The sequence below is a fragment of the Apium graveolens genome, chromosome 6 (assembly GCF_009905375.1).
Source record: "Apium graveolens cultivar Ventura chromosome 6, ASM990537v1, whole genome shotgun sequence".
Taxonomy (NCBI): domain Eukaryota; kingdom Viridiplantae; phylum Streptophyta; class Magnoliopsida; order Apiales; family Apiaceae; genus Apium; species Apium graveolens.
The window spans coordinates 244,680,806-244,703,478 of NC_133652.1; the positions used below are offsets into that span (position 1 = coordinate 244,680,806).

Consider the following 22,673-nt stretch of genomic DNA (forward strand, 5'->3'; position numbering starts at 1 on the left):
GTTCTTCTCATAGATGAACCCAGATTGAGACATAATTTTTACTACTGGTGCCATTGTTGTAAGTAGAAATTGCAGAGAATAACTTGAAGGTTTTGCAGAGAGTAAATGGTAAAAGCTTTGAAGTTTCAAGAAAGCGTAAAGTAAAAATGAAAAATCAGAAGGGCTTTTATACTTTCTCAAATTAAAAAGCATAAATAAAAGATTAAACAATAAATATATGTAAGTGAGTTTCAGCCGTTTAAGAATAAACTGTAAGTATTCTAAAAACTACCTTTAAAACAAATACATACAGCTGTATGTATGAGTATCAACGGTTAAGAAAATAGAATCAACGGCTGTAAGACACCTGAATCGACTGATGTGACATTTCAACGGATAAAGTAAATTGTCATCCGTTGAAAAGTACTACAGTTTTATCCGTTGACGGATAAAAATTCCAGAAATGTATATGTCTTTCAACGGATAATGAACATCCGTTGATGGAACAATTTTGACTTTCAACGGATAGGAAATACCCGTTGATGGAATAATCTGTGTTAAAAAGTCAAATTTGTTCTAGCAACTAATACATTTCAGGCTTCAATTCAAATTGCAATAAGGACATAAATTTTATGAGTAATTAAGCATACCTAGCTCACTTACCAATCTTGTGAATGTTGATTCATCAAGTGGCTTGGTAAATATGTCTGCAATTTGTTGTTCACTTGGAACAAAATGTAGTTCCACTGTACCATTCATGACATGCTCTCTGATGAAGTGGTACTTGATATCAATGTGCTTGGTCCTTGAGTGCTGCACAGGATTCTCTGTTATGGCTATGGCACTTGTGTTGTCACAAAAGATAGGAATTCTATCAACATGAAGTCCATAATCAAGGAGTTGATTCCTCATCCATAACACTTGAGAGCAGCAACTTCCAGCAGCAATGTATTCAGCCTCAGCTGTAGAAGTAGAGACTGAATTTTGCTTTTTGCTAAACCATGATACAAGCTTGTTTCCCAGGAATTGGCAGGAGCCTGTTGTACTTTTCCTGTCTATTTTGCAACCTGCATAGTCTGCATCTGAATAACCAATTAGATCAAAGCCAGATTCTCTAGGATACCAAATACCTAAATTTGGTGTACCCTTGAGATATCTGAAAATCCTCTTGATAGCAATTAAGTGAGACTCCCTAGGATCAGCTTGAAATCTAGCACACAGACATGTAGCAAACATTATATCTGGTCTACTGGCAGTTAAATATAAAAGTGAACCAACCATGCCTCTATAACTTGTAATGTCCACAGACCTTTCAGTCTTATTCAATTCAAGTTTGGTGGCAGTGGCCATGGGAGTTTTTGCAGATGAACATTCCATTAAGTCAAACCTTTTTAGAAGATCATGAATATATTTAGTTTGACTAATGAAAATTCCATCACTAACTTGTTTAACTTTTAAACCAAGAAAATAGGTTAGTTCTCCCATCAGGCTCATTTCATACTTACTTTGCATTAGCTTAGCAAACTTTTTGCAAAGTTTATTATCTTTAGAGCCAAATATTATGTCATCTACATAAATTTGAACAAGTATACTAGAGCCATTAACATTCGTAAAGAAGAGAGTTTTATCAACAGTACCTCTAGTGAAGTGATTCTCCAAAAGGAATTTTGATAGGGTTTCATACTAGGCTCTAGGTGCTTGCTTCAGTCCATAGAGTGCTTTCAACAGATAATACACATAGTCTGGAAAATTTGGATCTTCAAACCCTGGAGGTTGACTTACATAGACTTCTTCCTCCAATTTCCCATTTAGAAATGCACTCTTGACATCCATTTGATAGACTTTGAAATTGGCATGGGCTGCATAGGCTAGAAAAATTCTGATGGCTTCAAGTCTTGCAACAGGAGCATATGTTTCATCAAAATTTATTCCCTCTTGTTGAGAATAGCCTTTAGCAACCAATCTGGCTTTATTCCTTATGACAATGCCATTTTCATCCATCTTGTTTCTGAATACCCATTTTGTGTCAATAGGACTCTTGTTCTTTGGTTTGGGTACCAGCTTCTAAACTTTGTTTCTCTCAAATTGGTTCAGCTCTTCCTGCATAGCTAATATCCAATCTGGATCCAATAAAGCTTCTTCCACTTTCTTAGGTTCCTCCTGAGATAGAAAACTACTATACAGACATTCATCTTGAGTAGCTTTTCTTGTTTGCACTTTAGATGATGCATCACCAATGATCAGTTCAAAGGGATGATTCTTGGTCCATTTCCTTTGAGGTGGAAGATGTGCTCTAGATGAGGTGGCCTCAGTATTGTCATGATGTGAGACAGAGTGTTGATTAGTTGAAACTCCCCCTGAGTTGTTGGTTCTTTGCAAGGAATTTGGAGTTCTATCAACTGATGATGTAAATCGATTATCCGTTGATGAACTATGATCAACGGATGCTTCATTTTGTACTTCAACGGATGATGCACTATGTCTTTCAACGGATACTGCATTGCCTCTATCAACGGATGCAGAATTTTGTGCATTATCCAAGGGCATATTTTGAATCCCTTTTGAAGTGTCATCTCCATCAATCTCCTCTTCACTATCATCACAATATATCTCAATATTGTCAAATATGAGTCTCTCATTGTGTCCCTCATCTGTTAGTCCATCAATCTTTGTATCATCAAATACAACATGCACAGATTCCATAACAATGTTGGTTCTTAGATTGTAGACCCTATAAGATTTTCCAGCTGAGTAACCAACAAATATCCCTTCATCAGCCTTTGCATCAAACTTCCCTTTATGGTCAGATTGATTTTTCAGTATAAAGCATTTACATCCAAAGACATGAAGAAAGTTTAGAGTTGGTTTTCTTCTCTTGAACAACTGATAAGGAGTCATGCCTTTAGCTTGATTGATCAAAGAAATATTCTGAGTGTAGCAGGCACAATTAACAGCTTCAGCCCAGAAATATGTTGGTAACTTTGATTCTTCAAGCATTGTTCTGGCAGCCTCAATCAAAGATCTGTTCTTTCTTTCAACTACCCCATTTTGCTGAGGTGTTCTTGGAGCTGAGAACTCATGCATGATTCCATTTTCTTCACAGAACAGCCTTATTGACAAATTCTTGAACTCAGTTCCATTGTCACTCCTGATATTCCTAACCTTCAAGTCAGGATGATTATTGACTTGCCTGATGTGATTGATAATGATTTCACTTGCTTCATCCTTTGATCCAAGAAAATAGACCCATAAAAACTTTGAGAAATCATCTACAATCACTAAGCAATATCTTTTTCTTGCAATTGACAATACATTGACTGGTCCAAACAAATCCATATGCAGCAGCTGTAATGGTTCATCAATTGTTGTTTCAAGCTTCCTTTTGAATGATGCTTTCCTTTGTTTGCCTTTCTGACAAGCATCACACAAACCATCCCTTGAGAATTCTACTAGAGGAATTCCTCTAACTAAGTCCTTTTTGACTAGATCATTCATTGTCTTAAAATTCAAATGGGATAGCTTCTTGTGCCATAGCCAACTCTCAACTGAACTTGCTTTGCTGAAGAGACAAGTAATAGATTCTGCATCTGTAGAGTTGAAGTCAGCTAAGTACACATTCCCTTTTCTAACTCCAGTTAGAACCACTTTGTTGTCTTTCTTGCTGGTGACAACACAGGCTTCTGAATTGAAGGAAATTGTATTCCCTCTATCACATAGTTGACTGATACTCAGTAAGTTGTGCTTGAGACCATCAACTAATGCAACTTCATCAATGATGACATTCCTTGTTGAAATCAAGCCATATCCCATAGTAAACCCTTTGCTGTCATCTCCAAAGGTTATGCTAGGGCCAGCTCTCTCCTTAAACTCAGTGAGCAGGGAGAAATCTCCTGTCATGTGTCTTGAACAGCCACTGTCCAAGTACCATAGATTTCTTCTTTTTCCCTGCACACCATAAAATCAATCAAGTTGATTTTGGTACCCAAGTTTCCTTGGGTCCATTCCTGTTAGCCTTTCTCCTAGACTTCATTCCTCCTGCATCTTTAGACTTAGGTAACTTTGAGTCAACCTTGATCTTAGATGTAGTTGGTTGAGGTGTAGGGTTAGTCACAGAATCATTTAGCACATTTGGAATTTGATAAGGCATGGATTGTGCAAGCATGTTATTCCACATTGGCATATTGTATGGCATTTGAGGCATACTAAATGCAGCAAGATAAGGATTGTTAAAATATGGCATGTTTGCAAAATGTGCATAAGGATTCTGTTGAGACATAACAGGCATAGCATGCAGAGGTGATGCAGACATATTAGGCATGGAAGAGGGTACAGGTATGGGAGTTTTCTTAATAGATTTGAAATTAGCAGATAGATGATTAACACTACTACAATGCACACAGCTTTTTCTAGGAGCATACTTATCAGGTGTGTAATTGTTATGTTTGTTAACCCCTACCTTCCCATTTCTATTAGATTTCCTTTTAGTTTCCTTTTTATCCTCAACCACTTTGAGCCTATTCTTTAACTGTTCTAAGGTCATGTGCCCTATATTCACCTTACTGAAATCTTTGGATGTGCTTGCTTCTTCTTTGACAAAGTTCTTGGAAGTTGAACCAAACTTTTTGTTGAGTTTCTTTAGATTTTCACTTTTAGAAACATCTGCCTGTTTTAATTGAGGAACCTTCAACGGATGCTCCTTTTCTTCCTTCAACGGATAACTTTCATCATCCGTTGACAGCCCATCAATTAATTCCAGTTTCTTTTTGTTTTTATCCCAGGCAGTCTCACAGAATGATTCAATTCCTTGGACCTTGGAAATTTGAGCACTAACATCCCTAGATGTCTTCCAGGCTTTAATCACCTCTTGCTCTCTCTCTAATTGATTGGAAAGTATTTCTACTTTCTTAACAGATTCAGCTAGTTCATTTTCAACAGATATACAATGTAGCTTAGTTTTCTCTAGGTCAATCAACTTATCTTCTAACACAGCATTTCTATTACTTAAAAACAGATTGTTCTCTTTAATCCTACTATTTTCTTTAGCAAGAGATTTAAGAGACACACGCAAATGATACAATTCAGTAGACATGTCATTAAAAGCATCATTGCACTCTTCTTTAGTAAGCTGTGTTAAATCAGTAGTGATTACCTGGTTGCTTGATGAACTAACTTCATTTTCCTCAGAATCAGCCATGAGAGCCAAGTTGACATATTCCACATCTTCATCCTCTTCTTCTCCATCAGCTGCCCAGTCTTTTTCTTGAGTAATGAAAGCCCTCTCCTTTTGCTTGAGCAGATCAAAATATTTCTTTTTGTAATCTACTTGGTCAAATTTCTTCTTTTCAGAAGTTGGCTTTCTGCACTCACTTGCAAAGTGTCCACTTATACCACAATTGAAACACTTGAACTTGGATTTGTCCACCATGTTCTTATGAGGTTTAGTGGCTCTAGTGTTTTTCCTAAATTTCATCTTTGCAAATCTCCTGGACAGAAATGCAAGATGCTCATCAATACCATCAGAGTCATCTTGGCTGGAGTTGTCTTCATTCTCAGCAACTTGCTCCTTACCCTTGCTTGATTCTGATTTGCTTGTGCCATCTTTGGAGTTTGATGTAGATCTCACAGTTTCTTGTCTGCATTCTTTCTCATTTTCAGCTACCAAGGCAACTGAACCTCCTTTCTTTCTTCCCTTCTCCAATACCTCATCCTGTTCCAGCTCTAGTTCATAAGTCTTCAAGATTCCATATAATCTTTCAAGAGTGAAGTCCTTATAATCTTGAGAGTTTCTCAAGGAGACAGTCATGGGTTTCCATTCCTTTGGCAAGGATCTTAAAAATTTAAGATTTGAATCCTTCACCTGGTACACTCTACCATACAGCTTCAGTCCATTCAACAGCTTTTGGAATCTATTGAATGTGTCATTTAAAGATTTATTTTCTTCAAAATGAAAATACTCATACTGTTGAATGAGAAGCTGCATTTTGTTTTCTTTTACTTGTTATGTACCTTCACACAGTAGCTGAACTGTGTCCCAAACCTCTTTGGCAGTTGTGCAATTTATCACATTATCAAACATATCCTTGTCAAGACCATTAAACAAAATGTTCATAGCCTTCTTATCCTTGTGGACTTCTTCTGTGTCTTCCATTGTCCATTCTGCTCTAGGTTTTGGAATGGATTGACCAACAGCAATTGTGGCCGTAGCAACTGTGGCTACTTTGTGGGGAATGTGAGGACCATTCTCAATGCAGTTTACATAACCTTTATCTTGGGAGAGTAGATGAAGGTGCATTTTCACCTTCCAATGGTGATAACTGTCTTTGTCAAGAACTGGGATTTTTACTCCAATATCCTTCTTACTCATCTTTGTTAATTTCCAAGATCTTTAAACTCTTTGTGTGTCAAGAGCTTGCTCTGATACCAATTGTTATTCCTAGTGGACTAACAATGAGATTTACAGAAGGGGGGGTTGAATGTAAATCTCAAAACTTTTTCAAGTTTTGAGCAGTTTTAAAGGTTTTGTGTTCAAGATAAACAAGTGTGTGAATTGCTTTAAGCTAATATAGACAGATATATATTCAAGCACTAATGTAAAGAACACAACAGACCTTAAAAACTTTTCTGGTGGATTTGTTGTTCCACCAGAGATGGTATTTCAGAAAATCTGTGATTCAAGATGTTGATCACAGCTGCGTCCTAGTACAAACTAGATAATTTTTCTCTCAAGATTTTTCTAAACAGCACTGGAAAAATTCTTATCTAATTACTAGCTGCTACTTGGTTTATATATCACCAAGTGTACAAGTGAAGACAAAGATAAAAATACAATAATAAAATAAGTTCTCCACTTGTTTCTTCTCCATATCACTCAAGTACTTTGTTGACTATTGCCTCTTTGTACTAGAGTAGAACGGCTGCTTTTTCTGATGTTCCTGAAATTAGGCTTCCACATTTCAGTTATCTCTGTCAACCCATGTGCCTCTGTCTGCTTTTACAACTACCACTTATCAACTGCTATTTAACAGAACATCCGTTGAAGTCTTCATCCGTTGATGGCTTTATCCGTTGATGTGTTAGCAGTTGAAGCTCTATCCGTTGAAGCTTTGGAGACATCCGTTGAAGCTTTGTTTCTCATCCGTTGAAGGTCTTTAAGATATCCGTTGATACCACTTCATTTATACAAAATTACAAGGCATGAAATATTTACAATTGGCCTTCCTATTTGCATATCTTCTAGTAGTCAACATGACTTATATTTTCTCTCAACTTCTAAGAATTATATCTTAAATACAGAGACTGAAATGTGCTACAACACTAGACTTATTTCTAAGTAAAGCTGCACCATCAACGGATAGCCAAAGTGGTCTTATCCGTTGAGACTACAAACACTAAACTTCTACTTAAGTGTTTTGTTAAACATATCATCAAACTAATGCACATATATTCCTAACAAAAACATATTATATCTACAAGTTAAACTAGTTTGTTCACCACTTCCATAATAGTTCAAAAAGCTTAAAAATAATCAAAAACACATTCACCCATGTGTTATATTTATTACCTAACAGACTCTATTATTAAAAATATTAACCAAAATACATAAAATAAAATGTGATCCGTACTTTGTACGGGGCTATCATATCATTCTAGTACGATGAACCCGGTCGGCGTCTCTATCTCAATCGAAAGGCAAAAATATAGAATAAGAATCAGGCCTAAAATGTTTGCTCAACCCCAAGGCCAGCGGGCCTGGAGTCCAGTACAGCAAGAGACTTCTCTACGGTTATACTGTTCGCTGAAATTACACTAATCCGCATGTTTTGGGATTTCAGTTAAAGATTCTGAAAATTTGTTCTGTAATTTACTTCAAATTATTAATATCCTGGACATTTTCAGTCCTTCACGAGAGAATAACGCAACTGTGCTACAGAAATCCCACTTCAGTTTCGATAGGGCTCAGTCACAGTTTAATCAGATACATTACCGCTCTTTGAAATCCTGGAATCTCTAGGCACCTTGCTTCAATGCATAGTCTTTGCTGAAGCTGTCACCTTCACCGATGCACTATAGACAATAAGTTGCACACATTTCCTTTTTCGTTTCAAGTTGATTCTTGGGTGTTTTCACAAGTCATTTGTGTGATCTTTCTAGGGTATCAAGAACACCATTAAGTACTTTCGAAGTAGCTTACCAAGTCCGTTTACATAATCTAGAACTTGGAGAGAACAGAATGGAAGGTATATATATAGGACAAAAGTGAGTCAAGGGCAAATAAGATGAATAGAACATGTGGTGAAGCATACGACATATTTTCTTGAAGGATAACTCGTCGTATTAGCTGATGTAATTTGCAGTTCTATAACTCGTGTTTTCTCTTTTCACTACTCGGTTCTGCCGCTTGATTCAGGCCCTTCAAATCTGTAACTGCTGAACTTCCTCCACCAGATCCTGAGACATTTATTGAAGTTAAATAATCATGCCAACATGAAAACAGAACAAATAGTAAAAAGATTAGCACATAAGATTAGCACATAAGAAATGAATGTATTTGACCCAAAATATCAATTTTTGGTCAAATAGTTACAAACTTCATTAAAGAACGGCTTATTGACATTTTAAGACCAATCAGCCCATGTAGTTCAAAACAGTAACTTTTTGCCCCTAAAGTACTGAAAACATATATTTTTACCCTTGGACCGTTGGATTTACACCGTTTTTTTTGGGGTCCAAAGGGTAAAAGGATCGGTACTTCCGGGGAAAAAATGAACGGATTTGAACCACATGGGCTGATGGATAGATTAGTGCAAACCTTAAAGCTTAAAAGGTCATCAAGCCTAAAGAACAGATAAACACTATGGCTAGGTTCACTATGGATAGATTAGTGAAATTTCTGCTACTTGCGATTTACACCTAATATGAACTAACGTGGCATGCTGCCCTCTTCATTTATTTGTTTATCGTAGTCAATTAGATAAATTGGTTGATGTTGTGAAGTTGGATTTCTCGAGACAAGCAAGAAGCTGAAGTTTTTCATTTAGCACACTGAGAGCCCGTTTGGCTTAACTTAAAAAGAGTTACTTAATACTTTAAGTACTACTTATTCACTTAAAATGAAAAGCTATATGTGAAACTTTAAGTTTGATGCATGTGTTAGGATAAGTTAGCTTAAAGTGAAATTAGTGTTTGGTAAATTTTGCCTTAAATATTTTTTTCATAAAATATATTTGAATTTCAAATACAAAATTTATATTATTTAAACAAACAAAATAAACATTCATTATACATAAAAATTAATCTAGGTGCTAGTGCAAAGTCACCTCTGCCTGCTTGTTTGTTTTCAGTGCTGTGAGATAAATAAAATAAGTGGAGAGATAAGTAAGCCTGAGGGTAAATTTCTAAGGCCACCAAGCACTTAAAGCTGTAAATTAAAAGGTTAGCCAAACACATGTTATTTACTTTAAGTGGTCTGAAAATTAGAAGGCCAAACAGGCTCTGAGAATCCTTGTACTGTTTAATATGGAAGCAGGAAATCTATTGTACATAACATTTGCAAGGCTACTTAAATATAGACTAGTTGTCAAAAATAATCTTGTAATAATTGCAGGAGGTATGCAGTAATATCATCAAATTTAAGCATCAAACATAGCATTAGATACCTGTTTCAGTGTGAAATTAATTTGTTGAGGTTCACAGTTTAAGATTGAGTTTGAGAAACTATTGCTACCGCATATGTCTAATTGATCGCTATAAGGGGAGAAATACTCAAATAAGAATTTAAACGTAACACTGAATATCGTGCTGATGAGGGTATCATAATGCAACAAAACCCAATCAGAAAGGTAACGAAGTATGAAAAAAGAGATCAACCGAACATTATAATTTACATTTCCGACCAAAAGCTACAAATAGCTCATCCAACCCAAAGAAATATCTAAGAACATCAGTTGCAACAGGTTGAATGTAAATGAAATTATATATGAATCTGATACCTAGCAACCTTGAAGTCTGACAAATGTTTTACCAAAATAGCCAATTAAGTAAATCTTCCATGGATAGACAAATAGTAAAGCCTTGAGGTATTATTAAGTTTATCCATTTACGGTATGCAGCATCCTCCTTATAATAGATATCAAGCTAATAGCACATTTTAAAATTCAGAAGGCAGCCTACTTTCTAAAACCGAGCATACAAATTAGGTAATCGGAAACATGAGACTAGCCACGAAATGTCATGCACTTTTTTTCTACATTAACATTTAATACCATCAGTTTCCCGAGGTTTTCATCCCCCTAAAGATACTTAACATTGAACAAACAACTAAAACATATTCTGGGAGTAAATTGCTGACCTGGGGGAAATGACATTTGGTCGCTAGAGCCACTACCATGACTTGAATCTCCAGCTATCAAGAACCTCCCACGGAATTCCCTTGGAAACACAGAGTTTATAGCTATGCCTGTGTCATTCTCAGTACTAGGCAGATCAATCTCTATAGGGGGTGGCCTAACTGTAGAATTTGGTGTGAAATCTGTGGACCAAGATCCTCCATTTGATCCAGCTAAGGCCATTATGACATCAGCCTGAAAATTAAAGTAAGATGGTTATCACAATTTTATAAACTTGACACTGTACGTCAAACTTAATCAGTCTCAGAAATTTCAAAAAAGAGAAGGTCCAAATTTGGAGCACACAGAATTTCATTATCTGTGACAGTAATAGTTTTATGAGTTCGGTAACCAACCATGGCTTAGAGTTGCAAAGCTATTTCACAGTTAGTCGGAGGTCAATGATTAAGTCAGGAACTCGAAACTTAATTCTTATTTGATCATCCATGTACTAGAATATTATCGGTATAAATGAATAAGACTGCTTGAAACTGTGACATATTCCAGTGAAACAAAATTATAGTTTTAGCTCTCCTAGCTTCCAATTCCATGAGGGATTAATATAAGGAACCAACTACAAAGTCCAAAATATTGATATTTCTTAACTAGTTCTGCTCGGCCTAAAGGAGAATGACCTTCATGCCTACTTTGACTAACTTATACACAGTACATGTCAAATAAGTTATAATGAGATTTTTACGCTCCAGTAGCTAAAAATTTTATATTGCAATTATCATATTATTGTACCATAGTCCTCCTTTTTACAGCACAAGTATCACTTAAGGCCGCTGCACTAAACAGTTATATTATAGAGAAGGTGATTCACTTCTCTAACATAGTACAGTTCACTTAATGTCCCCGCATGCTTAAAAATAATACTGGAATGATAAATTTTTAGGAAAGTGGAAGATAGTAGTAAGTAATAAAGAGTCTTATCATGGTCAAGTCTGTACTGGAAATTGTACAAATGAAAAACAAATAAGTCGATAATATTACAAATGTATGTCAACTTAGTGAAGATCTTAAGAAGATTGTATTACATAAGCCCCTCCACAGTCCACTCCTTCTAGAATAAAAACCCCAAACAGAAAATATTAAGAGAAATCCTTTTAAACAGCATATTTCAAGATTAGAAATAAACTGGAGCCAACACATAAGATTGTGATGGTTACACTAAAAAAGTTTAATTTCTTTGTTGTAGGTTGTGACTTGTGACAGCTGGGGAAACTTTCGGCCAAGTTTTGTTCATGCCACTGATTAACCAGACTATGCAAAACGATTGAAAACTACCTACTTCAATCACATAGATGCAATTTAGTTAACAAACCTTGTTCGGGTGAACATCATCAAAGACATGGGCTTGACCACCATAAAAGATGGTCATCTGGCGACTAGCTGATGTTACCCCTTGTTGACTGCAAATACATGCGGAAAGTTTATCTAACAAAAAACTCTTAATTAAAAATATAGCATATGGTTTGATGAACAGAGAAGTTTCCTTTGTGGATTGCTGTTACTAACCTGTGGGAGTTAGATGACTCTGTCTCAGCTATCCGATTACCCAAATTATGCTTGCTAGCACTGGGCACATTTCTGTCAGAAGTTCCTCCACTGACATTAATAGAGCTCAAAATACCTGAACCCTTCATTCCAGTTCTTGATCCTTCATCAGCAGCTTGAGATAAAACTGAGGGGCTTACATTGGCATCTTTGAATCTAGTTGATAGGGCTTGATACCCGTAAGGAACAACTTGACCTATCCGTGAAGAATAAGGCAGTACTGGGCCAACACTAATTGGAGTAGCTCGCTCCCATTTCGAAGCGCTAACAGCAGCCCTAACACTGGCGGCTGGCTGCAATAGAACAGAGTCAGAGGTCGGTCTTGTTGGATGCATACCAAAGAATGCTTCCTCATCCTGTGGCCGTCTAGGCCCCCCAGTGCCTCGGAACATCTGAATCCGAAATTCTCCCAGTATCAGAGATCATGCATTGGAGCCACCGGCCCATTAAGAAATTTATTAAACTTAATATCAATTAAAATATGGCGGTAAATTATATAATACTTCTGAAAATATACAAGTTGTGGCGAATGAATAAGGACAATGTTACCTTCATTATATGTGAGTTCTCTAAAGAGTGTGGCTGCATCTGCTGCAACCCATCTCTTGATGACCCCAAGAAGCCGCTTTCTAAGTTACTACGCTTGTTCCGGGTAAACCTACTAGCTATCTCTTGTCCAGTGAGATCACTTCTTAGCCCATAAAACGGCACCCCCTCAAAATGATTTCCAGCTTTTTTTTCTACCATAGTTGCCGAAATTAAGTATCGGGTTAGAGTTTAGTTTTCAATGTAACCCACAAAACCATCTATAAATTCAAACCAGAAAATAACAACATTGCATTTAAAAGGAACAATAGCTATCAAAACTCCAAATTTTCTCAAGTATATTTATTGAAGAAACTACCTTTGGTACTATGTTAAACATGGTCCAAAGCATCAACCATTAACACATAGCAAACTTAAACAAATTTGGTTAATTGAGATGGATTACACACACATACATTGATCCATAAATGTACTTTAAAGTTAAAACACAAGAAACCAACTTCACTAGTGAGTAGTGACCTCACTAAAACTAAACCACAAGACTAAAACCATAACCACTAAAAATCAAATAATAATCATAGCCACCAATCAAATTAGTTGGATAAAGTGGGTTTTTTTACCATTACAAAATCATTAAAAACAAACTAACCTAGACCAAACAAAACACACACAAGAAGAAATGTATGCATATATATATATATATATATATCATAAGTACATAAGTTGCTTAGGTTTGGTTACCAGAACCCAGATCAGAAGTGGATGAGACGGGTCCCCGGGTCCCACCAGAAGGCGCCGGAGCAGCGCCGGCGGCCGGCAACAAATCAGAAGAAGACCCTTTACTTAAAAAATCATGAAAAATAGTGGGCTTCACATCTTGAGCAATGTGATTATCATCATCATGAATAATAATATTATTAGTGTGAGGCATCATCATGTGCAACACAGCCATCTCATTTTAAAATATAAATATAGAGAGATAGAGGAAGAAAAGATAGCACGAGTTTCAGTAAAGAGAAAAGGAGAATGAATGAAGTGATTGTACTTTTAAGGTGAGTTTGGAAGTGAAGCATTAAAAAGCAAAAGCTGAAGAGGAATCAATAAATGAGGGGCTTCATTACATTCATTCTTGTAAGTAAATAAAGTACAGTAATATTATCACCTAGTACAGTGTGTATGTAATGTGTGTTGCAGTTTGTGTGTGTGATTGTAAGTAATAATGTATGTATGTAGTATTTGAGAGAGAGTGTTTTTTGTCTGGAACTGACTGACCACACCTCAGACTGCTGTCTGTCTGTGTTGTTACATTTCCCTCCCTCACCCTCTCCCTTTTCTCTCTCACGCCCATTAACATTAATCTGCCGGATATATTAAGCATTTTCGTGTTTTTAAAAATTACTGATTTTATTGATTAATTATTCCATTCACTTTTGAAAGGTGTTATTTTAATTTGATTTTAAAATTTGATTAATCACTGTACATTTTTATTAAATTAATATATATAATTTAACAAATTTAATATTATTATATATTTTTAAATATATCCGATTAGTATTACAATAATTATTTCAATTAAATCTTTGATTATCCGATTAATCACTATAAAATATATTTATCGACTAATACTCAATCCTGTCTTTCAGAAAACTTAGTATTTTGTTTAAATATTAAATCGATTTGAATAATCTATTTTTCACATATTAAATTATTGAGTATATTGTCGTTTGTAACTCACGAGTCTAGCAAATAAATATTTAAATATTCATACTTTAATACGTGGCAATTGACTAATATCTCAATCAAACCGCACAAATCACATAAACCGCCCGCCCCGCACCGCTTCACGATTTAAAATTTTCGTGGTGCAGTTGTGGTTTGTTGTCAAACCACGATGTGCGGTTTGTGATTTAGGACTTTGCACTCATTATTCAAACTGCACCGCACCGCATATTATTATAATATATATAATATTATTTTATCTTTATAATAAATATATATAATATTATTATCCTTTATAATATAAATAAATATATATAATAAGCATTTATGTCTCAATATTGCAGTCTACAGTGGATGTTGGATGCTACCGTTTATTTTTTTTTGTCAATGACTATGAATAATTTAAAATTTTGTCTCATCTATGTCAAAAAAAGAAATTGTAATTTATGTTTCAGATTTATTAAAATTATATTTTAAAATAATATTATCAACTTGGAACTTATTTATTAATTTATTTGTTAATGTATTAAAAATTGTAAAACTCCCCGTTAAAATTTATTATTTTCTTAAATAGTTTAAACTGCTCAAATCTTTTAAACCGCACTGCACCACACCATATTTCCGTGATGTGGTTTGCGCGGTTTAAAATTTACTTAGTACGATTGCGGTTTGAGAATTTGGACAAACTGCGCCCGCGATTTGATTTGCGATTTTGGTCCAGACCGCACTACGCCTTACCGCGAACACCCCTAAATTTTAGTCCGCTAAAGTTAAAAAGTACAGAAACATTTTCATAAGTACATTTTTAATTTTTGTTTTTATCAAAAAAATATGTAATAGCCCACAAGAGTTGTTTCAGTTGGTTAAATAAGAAATAATTATCCTCTTCGTCACAGTTTTGAATTTCATGATAGGAGAATTTATGATTATGCATGCTGAACCAGAGTCTGTCTAGCATGAGCCTAAGGGGTTTACCCAGTACACGCTCAAAGGATAGAGACTGCGGGTTTGTTACGATAAAAATAACATGTAATAATTTAATTTTATATTTTTTTAAAAAAATTATTCTTTTTCTAATAAAGTAAAAACAGTTTTTGAAAAACAGCAGAATGCAAACGCTCATATTAGATTTTTTACAAGCAAAGAAATTATTATTAGAGGAAACATATTTTAGCTAAATTTAATTATATAAATAAAATTGTTGGGAGTAAAAAAATTTATTTGAGAAACTAAATCAAATTATTATAATTTTTTGATAAAATCAGAAATTATATTAAACAAGTACAAAAAAACCCCGTATACACTAATATCTCTCCTTTATTTAACAATAAAAGACGTTTTTGACAGAGTTGGAACTTGTTTCTCTTCTCCAAGTACAAGTACTTAATAAAGGCGCATTTTAGAGTATGAGTATTTAACTCTCTATTTAGCGACTTAAAGTATTACAAATTACGATATATACTCAATTTTTTGAAGTTGTCGATTCTAGTTCTTCACGAAAATTTTGGTAATCCACACAAAATTTATTATACTAGTCAAAATTAGAACGTACCCACATTTTACGTAATCGCAATTTAATAAAATAGGCATTTTACAATTATTTATTGCATCGTGATTATGGATCCGATAATCTGAATCAAAAGAATCGAAATCGTTAACAATATGTTTTAATGATTTGGTTGGTCAAAATATTTATAACATATTAATTTTTTTACTATTTCTTATATTTGTTGACCCTTTTCATCATAATTTAAGTTAAAATTATCTAAAATATTATGAAAATAATTTTTACAATTATTTTTTACATGACACAAAAACACAAATTTTAATTATGTTTCTTACTAGCCAGACGCCCAAACCATTCTTACTAACCAGATGCCCAAACCATTGAACACCGCATTCATCTGACGGGTATAACATGGATGCAATAAATGACCTGGAGAAATAAAATACATCAAATAGCATGGAGAATGGGAAATTCCTTTTATATTAGGTTATATCATATATGATCCTAAAGATGATTCGAACTCGACCTAATTCACAAATCTATTGTGTTGAGACAAAATTAGAAAGTGATCCAAAAATAATTCGATCAACCCGAAATAAACCGTTGTTAGAATTCATTTCTTTACATTTAAATATTGAATTTCAACTAATTTTAGTTGACTCTAAATTGAACAATACCCGAGCCCAAACTGCCACCCCAGGGCTGCACTGGAAATTGTTTGCATAGTGCACATAAATGACCTTGTGCAGTTTTCAATTTAGTTAATTTTAGCTAATAAGCCTAATATGCCAGAGAAGTGGTGATATCTCCTCTGTTAAAGCAATAAATTTGTTCATGTTGTTTTTTGCAGGTCTCTTGGCTGCAAAAATGAATTGTTCTTCCCTAAATCAGTTTCATGACGTCAAAATATAGAAAGAAATCTAAAGGATCGTATCGAAAGAAATCTAAAGGAAGAAGTGTATGTGAAAATATAATACTCCTCAACCAGTATTATAATCCCATGTATGAGAAAGACCCTCGCTTTCACAAACATTATATATATAATTCTAAAGGAAGAAGTGTATGTGAAAATAAGTGTATGTGAAAATATAGGAATTATCAACCATATTTGTTGCCTCCTCTTTCTCATGACCAGATTACAGAAGTCCACACTTGGTAAACACTATTTTAGAAGTGTTGTGACCATAAAATCTGTTTACGGTATGTCATGACGTAAAGAAATGGACGTGATGGATGAACATGACACGACGAGGAGACATGGGACATGGACGTGATAGATGAACATGACACGACGAGGAGACATGGACGTAACGGCAAAGGAAGGTGACTTGACGACGTGTATTGGATAAGATGAGACTCGGTCAATTTTTTAAGTGATAATCATGGAAGTGGTTCCTATTCGTGGGGATAGTGGATTTGAAAGTTTCATTAGCCAGTTGAGGGATTTAGTAGGAGGTTGAATAGGATGTTAGTTAAATAGCATGTATATAAATAGATGAATTATGTACAGAGAAAAACACAACACACAAATTACTAGAATAGCAGCTCCACATTGTAACAACATAAAAGATAGTGAAACATCATTGGCTGCGACATACCCACCCGCAATTTTTTCAACTTTTTAAAAGTTTTCCGCGTCACAACTCTCTTAGTATTCGTATTTACATTACTTTATATGCTTATTAATCAATTGTTATCTATTAAAAATTAAACCCAACAAAAACCCCCTAAAACAGTTTGGCGCCGTCTGTGGAAATTTTTCTAAAAATTGGTTGATTGATAAACATGGCAGAAGACACCCCACAACAAGAAGGAGACTCTCAACAGGAAGATAACATCGAGTTATTGACGATTGTAAAGAAGTTACAAGCAGACATGGAGACTCTGAAATCTGAAAACAACGATTTGAAGAAAGGACTGACGACGATCAAATCTCACAACAAAAGCAAGAGCCGACTAAAGACTAAACCAGTGGTGCGATGGTTATTTGATGATGACAGAGGCAAAGAGGGTCAAGAAAAAACTAATGACGTTATTGTGGACAAAGATGGGAGAACCTTAGAGATACATACAGATGTTGTACAACAAGAAGAAAGCCATCGCGATGAGCAATCTGAAAAGAGTAACGATAAAAAGAAATCGAAGCATAGAAAGTCCAGATCAAGGACTAAGATACCTGAGTCAGTCAAGAAGGAATTACAAGAAGTAAAGGAGATGATTCAAAGAATTCCTGGTGTTCCGCGACCTCTTGAAAAAGAAAATCCAATGAGTTATGTTGATTCCCCTTTCGCAGATCATATTGCCCTAGTCAAAATTCCAAAACGTTTCACGGTCCCTCACATGAAACAATATGATGGGTCTACGGATCCTCAAGAACATATTGCTCAATACAAATAACGAATGTTCACGGTACCCATACCCGGAGGATATAGGGAGCCTTGTATGTGTAAAGGCTTTGGGTCGACATTAAGCGGACCAGCTCTACAGTGGTTCGTGGGGTTACCAAATGGCAGCATCAGGAAGTTCGCAGGATTGGAAGATTCGTTTAACTTACAGTTTGCAAGTAGCAGACAATTTGAGAAAACTACGAGTGACTTGTATAAGGTTTATCAGAAGTGCAGAGAACCCCTCAGAGACTACTTGACCAGGTTTAATAAGGAAAAGGTAACTATAACAAAATGTGACACCCCTACGGCAATAGAAGCATTTAGGAGAGAATTGGAAAGAGATTCGCCATTTTACGACAAATTAACAAAATATCCATGCAAGACTATGGGCGACGTCTAAGCTAAAGCAATGGCGTAGGTACGTCTAGAGGAGGACAAGAGAGAAGACGAGGACAAGTATTACCATCCAAATAGGAAGGTGACGGCGTTAAAACTTAAAGACTACAAAACAGATTACAAGCCATACTCACGTAGCTCATGAGAAGAACAACATGTGAACGTGTCACAAATTCAAGTTGATTGGAGAAAAGACCCTAATTTGCCTCCCACATTTGATAGCTATGGTTTCAACGTAACGCATGCGGTATTGGTGAAAGAATTCGGGAAATTGGGTAACGAGATCAAATGGCCTCCCAAGCCTAATAAGCCCAAGTCAAACCCGGACTCAAAGCTATGGTGTGAATTCCACGGGGACTACGGGCACAGGGTCAACGACTATGTAGCATTAAGAAAAGAAATAGAAGCCCTAGTCAAGAAAGTTTACTTAACAGAATACATGTTGACAAAGAGGAGCAATCATGTTCGGAAAGAAAGAACGCCTACAAAGCTACCACCTCCACCACCCGACCACAAAGTTATCAATTACATTGCTGGTGGATCCGAAATTTTTGGAACTACATATTCTCAAGCCAAAAGGATAACTAGAGGAAAAGCATTACAAGTCTCAAGAGTTGATATCACGACGGATGATTCAGCTATCTTACAATTTGGTGAATCAGATATGGAACACATCGTAGCACCCCAACATGACGGTTTGGTGATCTCCCTTCCCATTGGAAACTGTCTTATAAAAAGAATACTGGTAGATAATGAAAGTGTTGTTAACATAATGATGTTCGACACATTACGACAAATGGGTTCAAGTGAAGCAAACATGGAAAAAAGATTTGCCACACGCGTTGGCTTCAGTGGTGAAACAAAAAAAAAACTATTGGGGAAATTCATTTGCCTACGTACGCTGGAGGAATTAATTTGCTTCAGAGATTTTTGGTCATTGATGGAGGATCTACCTATAACATAATCCTGGAACGAGCATGGATTCACGACATGAAAGTATTTCCGTCAACACTACATCAGGTAGTAAAATTTCCTACACCTTGGGGGGTACAGCAAATTCGTGGTGATCAAGCTATGGCACGAGAATGTTACAAGACTTGCTTAAAATCCACTGTAGAACATATCCAAAAGGAACCACATGTCATTGAATTACATGGACCAGAAAATTTGACAGAAGTGAAGTTGACAAAAAAAGACAAGAAGGTCTTCATAGGAGAAGACGTGTCATCCTACATAGAAGCTAACTTAATTGAATTCTTAACAACAAGACTAGACGCGTTTGCATGGGACCATGGTGATATCACTGGAATCAGTCCTGATATCATTACATACAAACTAAACGTTGATCCCAACTATGCCCCTGTTCAACAGAAAAGACGCAAATTTGGACCAGAAAGAAACAAGATAAGTAACGAAGAAGTCGACAAGTTATTGAAAAATGGAATGATTCGTGAAGTCGATTACCCAGAATGGTTGGCAAACGTAGTAATCGTACAAAAGAAGAACGACAAGTGGAGAGTATGTGTTGACTATACGGATCTGAACAAAGCATGTCCTAAAGATCTGTATCCATTGCCACACATTGACATAATGGTCGACTCTACAGCAGGACATGAACTGCTTACTTTCCTCGACGCGTCGAGTGGTTTTAATCAAATACGAATGGAACCGTCGGACGCAGAGAAAATGACCTTCGTGACGGACAGGGGCATATATTGCTACTTAGTAATGCCTTTTGGATTAAGAAATGCGGGAGCAACTTTTCAGCGACTGGTGAATAAAATGTTCAAAGAACAAATAGGCAATACAAAGGAGGTGTATATTGATGACATGGGGTAAAATCAAAAAATGCTGATGATCGTGTCCAGGATTTGAAGCAAGTATTTGAAGTGCTAAGGGCATATAATATGAAACTCAACTCATCCAAGTGCAACTTCGCAGTATCGTCAGGAAAGTTTTTAGGGCACATGGTGACTAGGAGAGGAATAGAGGCAAGTTCGGAGCAAATAAAAGCTATTTCTGAAATTACAAGTCCGAGGTTTGTTAAAGAAGTACAAAATCTGACATGACGAGTTGCGGCACTCAACAAGTTTATATCACGATCGTCAGATAGATGCAAACCGTTCTATGATGTACTCAGAAAAATAAAGGGTTTGAATGGGAATCAAGACATGAGACGGCCCTGGAAGCATTAAAAAAATACTTATCTACAGCTTCACTATTATCTAAGCCCATCCCGGGTGAAACGTTATATGTGTACTTGTTGGTAACAGATCATGCCGTCAGTGGTGTTCTTGTGCGAGAAGAAGACGGGTCATAGCTTCCTGTCTACTATGTGAATCAAAGTCTACTAGACGCAGAAAATAGATACACGTCCTTGGAAAAACTGGTGTTAGCCCTCTCCATGACTTCAACAAAGTTGAGGCACTATTTTGAAACATACAAAATATGTGTCAAGATAAATTACCCATTGAAGAATGTGCTGAGCAAGCCAGAGCTGACAGGTCGAATGGCAAAATGGTCAATACGTCTGAGCACGTACGACATTACTTACGATTCTCGAACAACCATCAAGTCTCAAGCATTAGCTGATTTTGTGGCCGACTTCAGTCCTAACCTATTATGTCAAGCAAATCAAGAACTTCAACACTTGATTTCTACTGTAAAGGTGGAGCCCTGGTCACTATACACAGATGGTGCATCCAACATCAATGGGACATGCCTATGACTAGTACTAAAATTGCCACACGGGGACACCTTGGTATATTCTATATGTTGTGAGTTTAAAGCAACGAATAATGAATCTGAATATGAGGCATTAATAATTGGGATAATGATAGCTCTGGACCTGAACATAGTACACTCAGAAGTCAATTGTGACTCTTTACTCATTGTGAATCACGTAAAGGGAACTTATGAAGCTAAGGATAACAAGATGATGGCATACCTGAAAATTATCAAGAGGCTACAAAGTAAATTCAGTTCTTTTACAATACGAAAAGTCCCAAGGGAACAAAACATTCAGGCAGATGCCTTGGCAGGTATTGGAGCAGTATCTCGACAAATGAACATCTTGAACATCCCTAATATTCACATTCTGAAACCAGCTATGGAGAGGAATGAGGAAAAATATTATGTCATGGATATAGAGGAAGGAGAGCATCATGGTTGGATGACAAAGTACAAGGAGTTCCTCTCAAAAGACATCTCCTTTAACAATAAAAGTGAAGCTACAACATACAAAATGAAGGCATCCAGGTTTTGTTTGATTGATGGCATACTATTCAAAAAATCTGTTAGCGGCTTGTTACAGAGATGTCTAGAGAAAGGAGAATATGAACAAGTGTAACATCCCCAAATTCAGGGTCAGGATTGGGTGTCACTAAACAACTTTAAATAATATAAACCTGTATATTAAAAAAAAATACAGATAACACCTCATTTCTCCGGATCGCTTACAGGTTATGGTATGAAACAAGAATTTAACCTTCTAAAATTACCATATCTAAATATAATTTCATTACCTCTTTACTAATTTCCTCGTATTGATCACCCTGACAACTCCAAATCCCCTTCAGCTGGAATCTCTTCACTTTTGCTCTCATTTGATACTGAAAGAAATAGGATTTCATAAAGCAAGAGTGAGACAAAAATGCCCCGCAAGTATCATAAATGGTTTCCAAGTATCAGATCAAAGAAACTTCTGGAAACGATTTTTGAATGATTTTAAAACATTTTTATTTATTTAAAACAGTTGAGCGAATAAAACATCGGCCCTTTTTGGCCTTTAATCATAAATCACATTTTTATGCAAAAGAACAGTGAGTGTTTCACTGATTCATCTCTTTGACTAAAATCTTTGTTTGATTTTGTAATCATAAACTATTCAAGAAGGAATGTCATTAATGGCGATCAATAATAAATTAGACTGGACACTAGAAACCAACATATGCACTATAACCTGTTGATCAGTCAAGATATAGTGCGGATCTATACCCAACTGCATAGACCCACCAACATATGGGGTATCCAAGCAACTATGGCCTAATAATCAAGGGTCCAGCCTTCCCTGACCCTTAGGGTCCAGCTTATTCCTGGCCCTCATCGTAACCATCCAGTCCGTGGAGTATTTTGATGTCAAATCATTTTGATTTCAAAACATCCCTATTCTGGGTTCGCAAATAACCCGAAAGA

The 22,673-nt window shown here is 35.9% G+C and overlaps 3 protein-coding genes across 3 annotated transcripts; 2 read left to right on the forward strand and 1 right to left on the reverse strand.

Moving 5' to 3' along the window:
• Positions 1-7,501: 7,501 nt before the first annotated feature.
• On the reverse strand, positions 7,502-13,773 carry LOC141667897 (uncharacterized). Its single transcript, XM_074474537.1, has 6 exons — positions 13,212-13,773; positions 12,474-12,664; positions 11,886-12,316; positions 11,692-11,779; positions 10,328-10,559; positions 7,502-8,427 (listed from the first exon to the last, which is right to left on the reverse strand). Exons 1-6 carry the CDS (start codon positions 13,420-13,422, stop codon positions 8,336-8,338), a joined length of 1,245 nt encoding a protein of 414 aa, XP_074330638.1. The 5' UTR covers positions 13,423-13,773; the 3' UTR covers positions 7,502-8,335.
• Positions 13,774-18,492: 4,719 nt separating this feature from the next.
• LOC141665850 (uncharacterized) lies at positions 18,493-19,443 on the forward strand. The gene is made up of 2 exons (XM_074471836.1): positions 18,493-18,497; positions 18,702-19,443. The coding sequence occupies exons 1-2, from the start codon at positions 18,493-18,495 to the stop codon at positions 19,441-19,443; spliced, it is 747 nt and encodes a 248-aa protein (XP_074327937.1).
• A 1,869-nt stretch (positions 19,444-21,312) lies between these two features.
• Positions 21,313-21,828, forward strand: LOC141665853 (uncharacterized). The gene has a single exon (XM_074471838.1). The coding sequence runs from the start codon at positions 21,313-21,315 to the stop codon at positions 21,826-21,828; it is 516 nt and encodes a 171-aa protein (XP_074327939.1).
• Positions 21,829-22,673: the final 845 nt, after the last annotated feature.

Coding starts and splice junctions, on each gene's coding strand:
- LOC141667897 (XM_074474537.1), bottom strand. CDS start 13,422: ATGGCTGTGTTGCACATGATGATGCCTCACACTAATAATATTATTATT. Junction 12,665..13,211: donor CACTTCTGATCTGGGTTCTG/GTAACCAAACCT, acceptor CAACTATGGTAG/AAAAAAAAGCTGGAAATCAT. Junction 12,317..12,473: donor AGAACTCACATATAATGAAG/GTAACATTGTCC, acceptor TTTCGGATTCAG/ATGTTCCGAGGCACTGGGGG.
- LOC141665853 (XM_074471838.1), top strand. CDS start 21,313: ATGATAGCTCTGGACCTGAACATAGTACACTCAGAAGTCAATTGTGAC.